The following is a 16,302-nucleotide window of genomic DNA, read 5'->3' as shown; positions in this document are numbered from 1 at the left end:
CTCGTTCTTTCGCATTTAAACTGTCGCGACAGAAAATCACTTTGCACCGTGCACGTTTGAACGCGGAAACGTTCGTTCCGCATGTTTCCGCGCATCAAACATGCAGCAGGTTTGAAACACGTTCGAAAACGAGCGATGATAGTCGATGAAAAATCCATGAAATTCGAACGACGTTAAATCCTTCGGTCGATTTCATTTTCAACTCGTAAAACGTATCCCGATGAACCCTCGACGAAATGTCAAACGAGAATGGTTATTGTGTCAGGTGCTATCTTTGAACAAGCTTTTAACAGCAGGGCTCCACGGTCATGCCGAAGCGAGGAGTAACAAGCACGATACCGCGAGCCGAGTAATTTTAGCGTGCTTCCGCTCGGCGAAAGTCGTGAGCCCGCCTGTATGTATCTGGCAATTAGGGCCGCGTGGGCGTGCAGATGCATCGCGCGATGTAAACGGACGAGGTACATCGAGGTTGCACGCGCGAGGATTACGTAAACGCTCGTAAAAGCGGCCGACGAGAATCTCTTTCGACGATCCGTGATCTCGGGACGCGTGCAAATCCAACATCGGAACAGCTGTTCATGATCCGAATCGAAAGGGACCAAGCGTTCGCTCGATCCTCCAAGACATTGCAATAAAACGACGAGAAGTTAACTGTACCGTCGAAGACATTGCGGTGAAAGACTTGGTCAGTGAATACTAGAAACACTTTGCACCGTGTTTCAACTCTGTTCGATTTTCCAGTGATGCGTTTATTAATAAGTTTGCCGATAAACAGCGTGACGCGTCGATTCATTGTTTTCACTTGTGCGATAACGAGCTCTCTCATGGAAATACTCGGGGAATGTGGTATTTCTTACTAATAGCTTCTAGATTATGTCATCGAAATAGAAAGCAAAAATTTTATTCCGATTTCACATTGTTTCTATTATCAATTGTATAGTAACACTTTCTCTCAGTTCAATCGCTTAAGGGTTGAAACGTATAAGCATGCTGCCATTTAGAAACATCCGTTTAAGGAACGGTAATATTTTAATAAGATTGCGAATCTTTCAGCAACAGAGGTAAAGAAGTTGGTATCGATTAATCGTAGAAGAAGTCGATTGCATCGAGTCGAAGAGTCACGTAGAAATTCCCATCGGAGCGTGCGTGAGATTTTCTTGGCGGAGCGGCTGATTCATCGCGAAAGCAGGCGCCGGCATTAGCATTTATCATAGTCGGAAACAAAAATATAGATTATCGGCTATCGGTGGCTCGCGAGGACTTTGTAACCACGGTCATAAATATTTCCCACTTGCCACGCCATTGATCCGACGCGGTGCGGCGCGACGCACCGCCTGTTCGAGCATCCGTTGACCGATAACTCGCATTATGTCACGTCGTGGCCAGTAATCGACGAACAAACAGCGTTCGTTACCTTTCGACGACGTTGCCCGGGGTTATGAATGGGAATCATACGAGAGAAACCGCTCCGGAGCGTTCGTTGCTCGCGATCGTGATTTGTAAGAAATTCTTGCCCACGTAAACAGCATGAATATGTTATCGATTTTCAAGTGTTATTGTTTGAAAACGTTTTAGAAGCGTTTTTATGTTTTCACTTGAGCGTCGATATACTATAATAGATTTCACAGTTGTTATCTATTTTTAAGATATCTTTGGCCACGTCATGGGTTGTTGATCGTCGAACTAGCATTCTTAGAGATAAAAGCTTGGAGGTCTTATTTTACAGACGAGTTGATAATTGTTTTTTCTTTTTTTTTTTTTTTCTCAAAATATAATAGAATTGTAAGGCGTTTGTGCATTCGGAGCACCCTGTACATTGCAGCCTACCAGTTGCAGGACGAGAACTGGCGCCCTCTCGCTGAGGTATTCCGTCGACGTACCGGTGATTGATTAATAAATATTAAACGGTGGTACCGAGGTGGCTCATATTCCCGCTCGTCAATCAGCCGTTTTATGGCTCAGAAGCCGTTAGAGCGACGATCAAGTTTCCAGTCGTAAAAGTCACTGATACGATGTCCGAAGTTTTCCTAATCGAAAGACAGATTTTCACGTACATTTTCCTCGATCGATCGATCCCTCCATCGTATCAAACGATTTCTCCTTTAATATTTCGTATAATTTTTTCGCCGTTTCGTTTCATTCGAACTGGAATCGTTTCAATTCCTCCAGACGAATTCAGTTCTACGAAAGTTTCGACTACTCGAGGCTTTCTCCAAGGAAAAGTCGAAAGAACGCGTATCGATTCCGTTGCGGTAAAGAAGGACCGTATGCGTGTGTATGTGGAAGCATGCATGGGACCGCGGTGCGAACGCTCACGCACGAGTATGCAGTTGGCAAAGCGTGCAGAGGTCGGTGCAGCTACTTAGGTGCACGCGAGCCTCTGCTACACCTTCGAGTTCGGGCTAAGAACGACGAACGATTCCTGTGAAGTGGCGGAATGAAAACAGGCTTCGACTGGAGAAACCACGGCCTGGAACTGGGTTACGGAATACATACCTGACGCGAGCGCAAAAAACGCGTGCCGACGAGACGCGTTGCGGAATCAGCCAATTCTACCGGTAATTGGAACTCTCTGTTTTCATTCGTGAGATCACGAAAAAATCGCCCCGAATCGAATCGACTCTCGTAAATCGCTCTAATAAGCTAATTTCCGATACTCGAACAAGAATTTTGCAGAGTTCCCCAAGTATGAATCGTAGGCTCAAATTGAAGGTGGCTGTGCTTTGATAGTTTCTAATAGTCGAGCTGATACATAGTAGCTTTTTCTGTCATCGCTCATCAACGGTAATCTCGTAGACATAAGTGGTTATATATCGCGAACGATTGAATTGAAGTTGACGGTGTGTGGACGTTTCAAGATTAATACGATGCAAATGTGATTAACGCTTTGATTGCCACGATTAACAGTAAATTTATTTTACAAAAACTGACTTTTTGCAAGAATATCGCAAACAACACGACTCTGAATACTACATGTATCCCGTTGGAATTCGAGGAATACGTTTGAGCGGCTAGATTCCAGACGCTTTGAACGTCAATTCTGGCACGCTTAGCGACGACACGCGAAAATGCAGAACGTCGTCTCGCTGCGCGATGCACGCACCATCCCCGTGTTCTGTCCCTTTTTCTTTGTAATATCCCGGGGGTCATTGGTATTCTTGGACGGAGTTTTAACGGCTGAACGGTGCAAACGATCGACGTTCTTCCCTCGTTCCAGGAACGAGGACGTGTTCCTCTTCGGTGAAAAAATCAGCCGCGACGTCGAGCAGGTTTTCGAGTTCTCTGGTCCCGTGTCCTCTTTTTTAAGGGCAGGATTAAATCGAGTTTTCGAACGAGTCTGTCGGATGAAATACGTAGGTACGTAAAGGGTACTTGGCGCGAGAACGAGCAGCGAAGAAAGCGAACGAAAGTTGAAAAGTTGTCGAAAATTTCAAAATCGAACAACGATCCTTTATTCTTTTAAATAGCAATCGAAAAGTAATGTCTTTTGTGGCCGATTTGCAAAGTCGATCGGTCGTGAGTTCGTCGCGAGCGGATAATGGGCTCGTGTTTTCCTATCCGTGCATTGCCCACGCGAACAGATTCCGTTACCGTACACTGCATGCGATATAAATAACGACGTGGTGCCTTTACCGGGCGAGTAAATCACTTTGTAGGCCAATTATAGGATTAATATTTATAGCGGCCACGCAACTGGCCCGTCACTGGCCGAAGGGACGCGTAATCGATGATAAAACAGCGTTCATCGTGTTCCCGGCTTCTTGCGATGCGAACGCTACCATGCAACAAGACGTTCATTTATAAACCATTGGAAAAGGAAGCGATCAATGCTCAATTTCTTCTTTATACCCGTTCCTTAGCTGTTTCCTGCTTTCTTTTGCTTTCGTATGTTCCTGATGCGTTCTAAGAGAAAATCGAACGATCGCCAATTTCCTTTACAATTCTTCAACAGTTCTTGAATCTCGTCAAATTCCTATGTACAAAAATTGTAACCAACAAACATTTTATCTTTCATCAAACGTGGTCTTTTGGATGAGCTTGGGGTTGCACAATATCTTTTGACAAAAATATAAGTGTACGAGTGTGTTACATGTAGCCTTCTCTAAATAATTGTCATCCCTGAAAGTGTTTAATGAAGCCGAGGAGACGGTGATAAAACGGAGACTCGCGAGGAGGGCGAAAGACGAAACTCGGAGGAAAAAGGGCTTTTGTAACGTCCACGAATCCTATTATTCCGCGGAGCTTTTCCCAGAAATTACAGACTCCTAGTTCTCCCTTTTTCTTCTGGATGGAACGAACGAGAACGGAGAGGACGTCGATTCGGTCGAAGACCGCCTTTCACTGACCTACGCGAGCGTACAACCGACGCGTTCCCAGAAACGACGTCTACGCTCTTTGCGTAATCTCTCGAGTCATTGGAACGCCAGATAATTAGGTTGTCGGAATGGAAAACAATTCGAAATTCTTCTGCTTGTCTTTTGGCGGGAATCTTTCTATTTTTTTATGGTATGGAAGACGTATTGAGAAATAATCGAAATTGCATTTAATAAGAAATAATTATTCGTCATAGAAGACCATCAAGGAAGATTGAATAATACTTTGGCACTTTTGAAGCATTTTATAAATGCTCAAAACGTGTTCATCCATTGAAAAGGCACTTAATCACTGCCTCCCACCCTCTATCAATCTTCATTGTTGTTTACCGTTTCCTCTGTTCTCTATCGTACCGTTAATTGCATTTGTTTCGTTGCGATTCGAATAACGAGTATTTAAAAAGCTTCGTGTAAGTTAATTAAACCGTGTGTACGCTTCGACATCCTTGTTTTACAGCAATCGTATTTCTGTACATGTCGTGGTACAATTATATACTATAATGCATCGTCACGAAACAATTGTTAATGTAACTCTTTATCAAATTCTAATTCATCAAATTTGCATTTCAACTTGTAATCAATATTTTTCTTTCTGATTTCAGGTAAGAGCTCAATCGTACCTCGGGCTACTGTAACCCCGTTTCACACCACAAACAGAAACCTCCCTCAAGGGAGAGAGAGTGAGAGAGAGAGGAATGCAGAAGGCTATAAAGGATCAAAGCTACTCGTCCCGTGGCATAGAGAAACGAAGGTAGGTAAACTGAATTTCCAGGTCCAATTTTACGTTCGCACAGCTGCGAGTGAAGTCTTAAATCAATTGCTGGCTGCTCTTGCGAAAGGGTGGGATGGTCCTACAGCGGGCGGAAAATGGGCAGGGTGTGGGTCTAAGGTTGCACTGAACTCCATAATTAGTTGGGAACCCGAAGCCGACGAAGCTCTCGGATTTAATATCTTAACGCCCTCCTTAACGCGTCCCGAAATTTCGTGCCGCGTTGCTATTGGCAAGCTACGCTACCTAGGCTTCAGTTCTCGCTGAAACTTTCCTCTCTCTCTCACCCTGTCCCTCTCTCTTTCTCTATACGCACCCTTTCCATCTTCCTCGTCTGTCTTTGGCTTGTCGCTTGCCACCCCCCTGTCTACGACTCGTTCGCCTTCCTTTTCGATTTCCAGCTCCGAAACTGAGGCCTCGAAAGAGAAGCAGTTCGGCAAAGTTTCTCGCTCTCGGGTCTCACCGTGGCCCGTACTCGCTCGAAAATTGCTTTTCCACGCAGCTTGACGAGGCTTGAATCATTAGACTCGCGTGCAACGGTGAACAAGTGGATTGTGAAAGAAATTTCACATCGAGAAATATTAACACCTTGACGCCTGCGAGAATCAAAGATTTCGCAAACACGTGACGGTAGTGATATTTCGAATGATTCAAAAACCACGTATGCACTTTGCAAACTCATTCTTTTGCTTTGCTATCTGTACTCTTTTCATAAGAATTAGCAACTTCGAAGGTTTTTCTGTTTCCTGAGGATCGCCGGCACACCTTTATCGAGTAATTCATTTGCAGACAAATTTGATATTTTATCGCTAATTAATTTTTTCTGTTTGTCTGCTAGTAATTCTGTAAATAATCCACTCACTTTTTTCCCTTCTTTCAACACGCAGCACTCGTGATGTTCATTATCATATTGTATGAATAATCAGATGAATAACATGACTAAATCTTAGAACGAATCGTTTTCATCGAATAATCAAAAACGCGTTCAGCAACGCGAAAAAATGGCAGCTGGTGTTCTGCAGCTCGCGATTATAAGCTTTGTTTTACCGCGGGAACACTTTGCTTTACAACGCAGCCAGCCAAGCGCTGATAAAACGTTCACCGGTGCAAGTGTTATCTGTACCAAACCACCCCCTCGCGTTTTACACATTATCCTCGGGACCCATTGAATATTATAACCGTATCGGCGTATAAGCTTCGTACGCTTTTATGCGACACGACGATCGCAGATTCGCCGATTATCACGGGGGCATTCGGTATCGCGGCGCGGTGCAAAATAAAGCGAACTCGCTTGAAATAGTTTAATCGACGTGCACGCTTGACCGAGAGGTCGAAGATCGATACCTTCCGTTTCGTGTAAAATTATCGCCGCTTCATAGTTCACCCGATGAGAAATACAAGAGTTTCTCTCTGGAGTTTTGGATTATTCAACTTCTTGCCAAATATTATGGGTTTTCTGTTCCCCAAGAAAAAGTAAGATTGCTCGTATCGCAGTGAACTTACCGAATGAAATATATTTAGTTAGATCTATTTATTGTCTTATAAGGTAGCATCTTTTCCGAAAATAGAGTAGAAGAGATGGTTGGCGGGATAAGACCGCAAAAGCAAACATTTTTCTCGGAGGCTAGGGCGCGTCAAGTAGATGAAACATCTGCAAAAGCAGATGGCAGCCACGTTGTCGTTGGAATCGGGAGATAGACGATCGAGAAGCTTGTGGCAGATGGCACGTGCTTGCCTCCGTTATCTTATTTCCCGTGCAATTCTCTGAATCTTCCCTAAATTGCTTAAATCGACCCGACTATCGGCTTATCTGATGTTTACTCATATATTCCTATCTAGAAGATGTCTATCGGGCAATATTTTATTTCCCTGCCGGGGGAATAGACGAAACAGTTGCGTCGTTCTTTTTTCGAATTAACATTTTCAGTCAAATTTGTTTCTACTCCAAATAGTGAAGTATTTTCAAGCATACACGAAGAATCTCGAACGAGATTTTACCGTTTTCTGAAATTGTGAAGCGAGAGGGTCGAATGTTTGATCAATTTCATTTAAAAAAATCGTTGGAACGAACTCCGCGCAAGGTATAATCTCTAATCACCAGCAACCGGAATCCAGGGCAGAGGTATTACACAGAATTATTTGATGATCGGCGAGATAGATCGGGGAAATTTTTCAATTACGTTCCCTTTTAATTGGCGCGGCAAGAATTTGATCTGGACGAGTCGATGCCAAGAGTACTGGAGCGCGAGTTCCATTGGCATGTATCGAATATCACAAAATTTTCGAAGGAAAAAGGAAAATTCTTCGTCTACGCGCGCTCCAATATTTCATCTCTCGCGTTCGATTCATCGATTAACATTTCAACGAATATCTTCGAGACTCGTAGCATTCTCTAGAAAAATTCAAGATTCTTCTATTTTTATTAATAAATCAAATTATCCGCTCGATCGGGCTACCTGACGATAGATTTTCATTTACAATGGTAATCGCTAAGTTGTGAATATTTCAGTGAAATACGGTAGAGGATTTATTTCTGCATGCTTCTCCGTTGCTTTCGCTTCCACCCTTGTCAAGCTTCTTCGACGAACGTAAAAATGGCCAAGCACGTTCTGCACAGCAATATTCCAATGATTCCTCGCATTAAACCCTCGGAAGATTACCCTTAAAGTGAGTGGAAGGTTTTAATCGACGAATTCTCGTTCACCAAGGGCTAATTTTTTTCAATCACCACTGATATTTCGACGCTTAGCGTCGGTCGCCTCAGTGTATTTATAGGATTTAATCGATGACACGGTTATCCAGAGGCATCGGCGCGTGACCCGCATATTCCTGTTGCAATTCGATTCAACGTTACAATGTTGCCACTTGCCTTGGATGACGTGTATTCCAATCGTCGTCCTAGGTCGCAAAGATAGCCTGTTGGACAGGGGTTGAAGGAGGGGTAGAAGATTGAGAAGACGACTCGCGTTCATTGATTGATTTCGGCTTCAGACCGATTCTATTTCCACGCCAAACGTCTCCACGGGACGAATCAATTATGTAAACGATCTTGAGCGAAAGATCACGGGGAAATGTGGATCAATAAGATTGAAAAGAAAAACAGAATATGGTACATAGCATGGTTTATATATAACCATCGCTTGTGATTCATTTAATACATTGAATGCTAAGAAAAGAATGCTAGTGGCGAATGCTGAGAATATTTTCCCTTTTTTCATTTTATAGTCAATTTCCTTCAAAATAGATTGCCAATAATTTTTAATTGAAAATACTTGATAATAAAATTATCGCGAACGAACATGACAATATATCTGTAGCGTAGTTGAGAAGCACAGAATCAAAGGAATCATCAACCACGATCATCGCTATTATTACCGTTCATTATCATAGTAATGAGCGAAACAGCCTCTTAAACTAGTCGTGTATTTTAATTATCATAAATCTAGTTACGCGGCAGGGGCAACACCTACACGTGTCCCGCTGTTTAGAGCCGCTAAAGTTCGCTTATTATTCCACTATAAACACCATAATCAACGCTAACCAGGGCAAAGCGTCATGCTATCCTCTTTGTCTCGGGATTCAGGTTAGAAAAGTTCACGGTGCACCCCTAACACGATTATGCTAAATAGGGTAAAATGTTAAAAATAATCGCGGAATCGAGTCGATCGTTATTAATAGACTTCTATTATTGACTCCTTGTAAGGGAAACGTGCTTAAAGGTATAATAAAGAGGACAGTGAATCCAGATATACTGAGGTCATACATGTATAAGTTTTTATTTCCTGAGTTACATCATGTTACACTTTCATCGAGAAGAAATAGCTTTCATGTTTCGTAATTAATCTAATCAGAAAGTGAAGATGGACACGGTAATAGAGTCAGGCTACCCTTGACGCTTCAGACCCGGGTCCAGACGTTTGGAACACTTCAAAAGCGTGACTATCTAGCTAAAAAAAGCTCAAAGCTTTGGTTCCGGCCATGGATGCGATACGAAAGTTAGGGGGTGCCCTTGGCTAGTACGTGACCGCGCGTTTTCACGAAATTTTTCTTCCCGTTGAGAAGCGTGGAAAGTTCGCTTCGAATTCCTGCTACGTAGCCAGAAGCTCGAGAGGGATGCGTACCCTGTTACTACGTGCTTCTTGGAACTTTTCAATGGTGGATGCAAAGTCGAGGCTGGCATAAAATTGCTTAATCAAAAGTACTGACTATTCGTCGACAGACATTCTGTTCGTGTTTTCTCGCATCGTAATCCAACTGGAAAAAGTTACCTCGTTAGATGCGGCTAACTTTAAATAAAGTCAGAATGAGAAATATTAAATAATCAGTCGAATACGTGACTTACGGAAAGATATTTTTTTCATTCACTTTGTACGCGCACATTTATGGCGCCAGCCCTTTCTTTGTTTCTGTTACCCCATTCAGCCCCGACCCCTAGGCTTCCCGTCGCTCTTCCACTTCCGTCAAAGTCACCGAAGCGCATTGAACTCCCAACAATGTAGCTATCGCGCTCGTTTGTTGACGTTCGCGTCGGCAGTTCTCCGGTGTATCAGCGACCTTTACGAATGCAACAGCGTGCACGCCGGCGTAGGTGCACGCGGCGCGTCGCGACGCGTATGCTTTTCGCATGAGAACGCAATCGGTCGGCTCGCTTATATTTGTTGATGCACACAAGTCTCGTTCGCGATCGGCTCGCGGGATCGCATCGCGATCGATCCGCTGGATCAGCGAGTTTGCTCGATCGGGACAAATACGACCGCTTTGCTGTCCCCGGTCCTTTGTCGCGTTTGCATGCGAAAATTCGAGTCGAGTTCTCTGTATTTCGCGTCCCTTTGTCGCGGAAACGAGCGTGCAAAGTTACGTTCAGGGACAATTCGGAAGTGGAATCCGAAACACGGGAAATTGTTTAAAAAAATTGCTAGTTGGAATTAGCGTTTGAAGGAACTCGCAGAAATTTTATGTTGGTTCAAGCCTGTTCGGTTCGAATAATCGTTGGTGATCGTCGAATGATTCGTAGTCGATTATGAAAGCGTTCGGGATAGAATCTGGTTGATGGGATTCGATTACTTTTTAATGCATTAAACGACAGTTCGTCCGGAGGGCATTAACGCGATGATGTCACTTTTAATGCAACACCCGACAGCTAATGGCAACAGGTATGGGATTTTTCAACCGTGTTATGAGGTTCGATAACTTTGAACGGTGCCATTTGCCGTCATAATTTCATCCGCGAGAATAGCAATTTTCATGTACCGGTGTGCGTGTGTTTTAATTCTGTTATTTATTGCTCGCGGTACCGTATCAGAAATGAATTTTTCACACGCTTTTATCCGCAACACTCGTCTCGACACCTCGAACGAAGCGCATCTAAATCCATAGGACGATTTATCTCGAGAAAGCGACTATCACGGTGCAACAGCTGCGTGAAAGGGGCAGTCCAAGAGAAAGAAACGACGGCGAAATTTCAGCGAAACACAAAGTTCCGTCGCCGTGTTGTCGAAAGTTGTCGAGCTACCCTCGGTAAATCGAAAACGAGCGTGTCGACAGCTGCTGCTTCGAAAGGCAAGCTGGCCATCTCTCCAGGTATTCACTGTCAGCTGGAACGACGAAAACTCGATAGCTACCAGGAGAATCGTGAAGGCTGATTCGCCAGGCGTACGAAGCCACGATGATCCACGTAGACTCTCCCGTACGAGCGTAACCGGACGATTACCTCGATAATTTCATGAATGGGCCCGCGGCAGTCATTGACTCCACTTGTGCTGGCAGCATGAAAGAAGCGAAAAAAAGAGCTTCTATACAAGTGGCCCCCTAGGCTCACCCCTTCGAGCTCTACAGCCGACTAACCAGCTACCTCCCTCGGTAACACCACCACTGACTCTCCTACTTCTCGTTGCTGTGTGTAGTGCTTCAGCGTCTCTCAAACTCGTCTTACTCGTGATTCGAAGGCGCACGGTTTCTTCCCTTATCTTATAAATTTCATATTTTACCACGAAGTCGAATGATATGAATTTTGAAAATAGGAACGTTAATGTTATGCAGTATGTGTTAATTAAAATGATGAGATCTTCGACCTATAATAATAAATAGGTCAATATTCTGGCGTACCTGGTGAAATTTGTCTTGTACTTCAGGATCGTATGCAATTCATAGCATCGTTAGTAGTTGAAATAAATTTTGAAGGAAAAGGGTCGAGCGAAAGGGTTGCATTGAGAAACGCTGCGCTAAGCGGCTCGTTCGTGCGCCTTCGTCAAAGCACGATGCACTTAGCTGCCGGCGTGTACCGTTTCGCGTTACGCCATTGTGAAGGGCCCTTGTCCCCCGGCACACTTCCCATTGTCACGAAGAAAGTCGGCCCGTTGCATGGCGAAGTGTGTCGTGCAACCTGTGCGAGCGTTGATTTATTTTAGCGCCGTTGCACGCTCTTTCGTCCGTTTTCCTCGGTAAGTCGGTGAAAATTTTCGCGAGTACCTTAGCCGCCGACTGACACGATCGTTGTTGAAGGCGAGACAACGCGAACCGGATGAAATTACCCACGTTGCTGGCTACGTTTACGAGGGAGCTAGCAGAGTAGCGCGGATCAGCGTCGAAACGCGGCCGTTCTAGGTTTACGGAAGAACGGTTTCTCCTGTACGAACGTAATCGAGCCGCTCTTCTCGGCTTTGCTCACCTTTTATTGCGTCGCACTACTGGCTACACGCTGTCCGCGTGACGCAGAATTCTAATTCCGGGCACCATTTTCTTCCTCAGCAAGTATGCTTACCGTTCCGACGGTAGAAATAGAATTCGTGAGATTGTTCGAGCCGGGAATTTCACGATTACTTGCGTTCCAATTACCTAAATTGAAAATATTTCAAACTCTCCGAAAGTTAAGATAAAGTTGAGAAATTATTTATACCAAAAAATGCGTGCCAAAAAAAGAATGATCCGGAAAATTTTCGCGCTCCCTTCCTGCCGCGGCAGAAGCTTTCTTCCATCCTCCATTCTTCTTTTAATGAATATTTTTGGCCGCGATTTCAGCGTGCTTAAGTTCCGCCGCTGGCCCGGTACGGTTAAAGCGTGCCAAGTAGCCACTCGGTTGAATTTTTAATAAACGTCATATTCACGTGTTTTTCTTTCGGCACTGGAGAACTGGGTCAGTCGCTATGCGCGTCGCTTGCGAGTAAATTCGCTGAAGTAATCCCAGAAAAGCGCCGTCGTGTTCCTTGCCACCGAAAAAGCGTTCATCGGCGTTTTCGACATCGTTGGAACACACAAGAACAGCGGAATTTTTCCTGCTAGATAACGATCGAACGAAAAAGAACCAGCTTAGCATCGAAATTCTTCGCTATCTTCATGGCCGTTGCTGAAGATAAGCAGCTGGTTCTCTAAACGAGGTCTCGTAAACCCGTAGAAATGTTTTCGAACGATTGTATACAGACGAAACAGGTTGTCAGAAATCAGGTAAAGAAAATAAAAAAATAAGCGGAATACGTTTGACCTATAACCTACTAATGGAGTTGGATCAAAGAGATCGTTAAACACAGACATATTACTGAAATGTTGCAATAAAGGAGATTGACGAATGATCCTGTGGCAACGAGGTATGCTTGGCCGTAGATTCAATAGCTTTACGACTTCGTGACGAATCATAAATAGTTTGGTAAAAGCAGCACCATCTTATTGAAAAGGTATCGATCGACTACTCTTCACGACCAGGCCGATCGATCAGGAGATTAATCTCTGCGCCCTGAAAGTAATCCGCGTATCAACGCGACTATAAGGTCTCGCGATTCTCACTGTTCGCGTAAAATTGAATTGCCTCGTGACTTGTATCTTGCTCCACGGTTACGAGCTAAAGGAGATCTTTGATCATAAATTTCATAGCTCGTGTGCATCATCGTTGCCCCAATCCTCGTCTGTCGTATTCATCCGCGATTGTTTCTCAATCATCGCTAGCGTTCAACATTCGCGCACACTCGATTTAGTCGTCTGCGTTGATTATGAAGATGAAGCCTGCCGTTGGTAATGCATGCAGTAGAAGTTGCGTTATAAGATTAATGAACAAATAGCCCTCCCCATGGAGAGAGGCTCGGATGAGACAGAGCCAAATATGGCACCCTAGCCCTCGGCTCCCATGAATGATGCAACGCGCGCGAGCGCCCCGCCATTTACAATCGAGTTATTATGCACCGTGCGCAACGGGACATCGGTTCATTTTGCATTTTTTTTTTGTCTCTTTTGCTTTTGGTAGACTGCAACTTTTTCAACGACCGCCAGCGGGGAAATTTGGTGCACGGCTTATCGGTGCTTCGTTGTTTCATGCCCCGTGATAATGTGCCGTTTAAAATCATATCGATCGAATGCAGTACGCAAAAATTCATAACTGCAGCCAAATTATGCGACTATGACTCTTGTTGATTTTTATCACATTGCAAGGGTTAATGCCTAAAGCTAGAAACACTGTACGACATCCGCGTGTTTGCGCGATTCCATTAAAAAATCACGTTAATTACGATTGAACTGATTATCGCTACGAGCGTCGGCGTTTCGCGAGAAAGCGCTCAATTATTTATGCCAGCTATTCAGCGGGATATGAAAATATCAATGAAAATTGGAACGCTGCCACTCTCTCTCTGTTCATCCTCGTCGATTCTGTGCTGAAATTTGCAACGCGTCAAATTACCCGAATTCATTGTAACGCTTCGGTTGACGAGCAAATCTCGACGCTTCTGGTCGTCGAGGAAATTTAAACGAAAACGTAAACGAATTTTGTTCCGTTGAAACGACGTCGTTTGGTAGCGAGTCGCGAAGCGTGTCCCCGGTCAACGATAGCGTAACGCGTATCTTCGTGACGGAAGGACGCTCGTGGGAACGTAATCGAGCCTTTTAATGAACGGATTACAAGCGAACGATAGCAATTTGCAGCAGATTATACGCGGCCGCGAACAAGTTCCGCGCTTGCGACCCATTTTCTCGCTGCACCAGCCTATGCCGTTGTACGCGCGTGCGGTCCTCGGGATAATTAATAATGGATCGATGCGCGAGTAGACGATGAAGATCGAGCTGGTTAACGACCAAGGGTCGAGTGCTGAATATAAACCGTCGATGACAACCAGGATAACGATCCTACAACGAGAAAGACGATCGAACTCGAGGAGGAAGAATGCAAATTGAATTCGACTTTTTCAGTTCGATTGTATTAAATACACCTGAAAACTAAATAGAACAGATATCGAAGTACTCGTTTCGCTTTGAAACTGTAAAGTCTAAACGGGAGAACGACTTGATTCATTTCCCATACAGGCACACGCATTCATTACATGTCCGTTCGGCTCACATGGGTTTACCATACAAATAAGGTTAGTTCCAGGAGTTTCTGGTCTTCGTTAACGGAGTCGGTTGAGTGAAAGAGAGTTCAGTGAAGGGTCGAACGAGAAGGAGAAGCGGGAATCGTGAAACTTTCGCATTGAACACTACCGGTATTGTTTGCATGCTGCCTCGAGAAGGGAGAACAAGGCGACGTTGTAGGCCTTTGCTGCTCGATCTTTTCTACTCGCGATAACCGACGGAGTTACGATTCTCGAAAACATCTTAACATACTTGCCTAGAACCGCTTTACTTCTACTTTCTTTCTCTTCTTCGTTAACGATGATCGATGAACAATGGAGCGACGTTTCACGGTTTCGATAACTAGTCGACGTAACGCGTAATCGTTTAACGCTGTTGTTGTCCGTCGATCGCAAACATCAATTCGGACGAGCGAGTTACACGGCTGTCGGTCGCGATTTCGCGACAACGCTCGGACACCCGCCGGTAATTGCCGCTAATTTCCTCTGACAATCGCCGGGCACGGATCCGAATTGTTTCAACGAGAGCCATTTACACTCTGTTATGTCGTGCATCGGGCCGGCAAACGGTGTCGTTCAACGGAAAGAATGAAATTTTCCCGGCTTCCCTTTTGCCCTCGTAATTCGGATTAATTTCGCGTCGTTCGGAAAACGTTCGACCGACCGAGTGCTTTTTTTAAAGCGGAAAACACGAACCGAACTGTTGTCTCTTCGGTTTCGTCATCCCCATTTTGTTTTTCAAAGATCGATGGATGCATCGACGAGTAGCTTCGAGTCGTCGCGTCGCGTCGGTTACCAACATCGTTTTTAACAACCTTCTCGACCTTTCGACCTCTCGAGAGAGAACCTCGACACTCGAGGATCGAGTGTTTGACGGTGATCCTCAACAGAAGCGATCGGGCCACCCGTGCTCTGATGTAGGACAGACCTCGTGTCCTGTTCGTGGTACGATCCTTAAGCTCGTTGGATTGAAAACAGATGAATTTTCGTATCGGATTTAACGAGTTTTACTGATGCCTGGTAATAAACGTTAGCCACTTTAGACACATTAAGAGCGTACAAAGAGTTATAATAAATAATAGGTCCATTCAGCAGCTTGTAAGAGGAAACGCTTAGAACAGTGGATTATATGCACCCTCGAGCTGTCTGCAGACGCTTTACGACTGCAGCAGACAAAGTTGCAAATTTCTTGCCGCACGTTGCGGTGCATATGCGTCGAAAAGTGCAGCAGGAGGCGCAGATGCAGCCAGATGCGACTGCGGTGCCTGTTGCGTTTTTGACCGCCCCCGGTTGTTTTACAAATTTAGAATTTACCCGTCTGAAGTTTCATTTCTAGGATATCTCGAACGTGAATTAAAATGTTTAAAATTGATGATTAAAATTTGTATCTATGCGAGTTAAATTTAAAACACACAGGGACTCATTGAAGTAAAGTTAGAAAAATATTATTAAGAAGAGGGGCAATTTGATCGAGCTCGCAACGAGAAATCGTTTGGTCAAACTGCCCGCGTTTCACGAACCTTTAAGCGATTTCCATCGAATAATTAAACCCTTTGATAGCCGTCACGGTCTCAAAATTAGGCTGTCACTACGAGGGAAATGAAAAAAGTTGGTGACCCAGATGTGACCCACTGTGACTTTCCACTAACGTCCCGTATATTGGTTCCTTTTTTTTTACACGATTTGGGAACCCATTTGAGGGTAGAATCACCCGAGGGAGAAAGCATGAAGCGTTACCGTGTTAGGAAAGAGAAGTGGAAAGCAACTGCTTTTTATTTTATTATTTGAAACTTGTTGCTTTTCGACCAAGGATTGAAACATAAGGAACGAATAT

At 44.4% G+C, this 16,302-nt stretch overlaps 1 protein-coding gene across 2 annotated transcripts in view; it reads left to right on the top strand.

Annotated features, from left to right (window-relative positions):
- Positions 1 to 16,302, top strand: part of LOC114880102 (Krueppel-like factor luna) — a 222,510-nt gene that overhangs the window by 74,031 nt on the left and 132,177 nt on the right. Inside the window, exon 2 of one of the 2 annotated variants that reach the window (XM_029195749.2) lies at positions 4,976 to 5,124. The exons of the other annotated variant lie outside the window; for it this stretch is intronic. Within the exon in view, the coding sequence (XP_029051582.2) occupies positions 4,976 to 5,124 (149 nt within the window). The remainder of the gene's footprint in view (positions 1 to 4,975; positions 5,125 to 16,302) is intronic. 2 annotated transcript variants of the gene reach the window in all.

Source organism: Osmia bicornis, chromosome 5, assembly GCF_907164935.1.
Source record: "Osmia bicornis bicornis chromosome 5, iOsmBic2.1, whole genome shotgun sequence".
Lineage (NCBI taxonomy): Eukaryota > Metazoa > Arthropoda > Insecta > Hymenoptera > Megachilidae > Osmia > Osmia bicornis.
The sequence above is the reverse complement of the archived record's forward strand: the minus strand, read 5'-3'. Positions and strand labels throughout refer to the sequence as shown.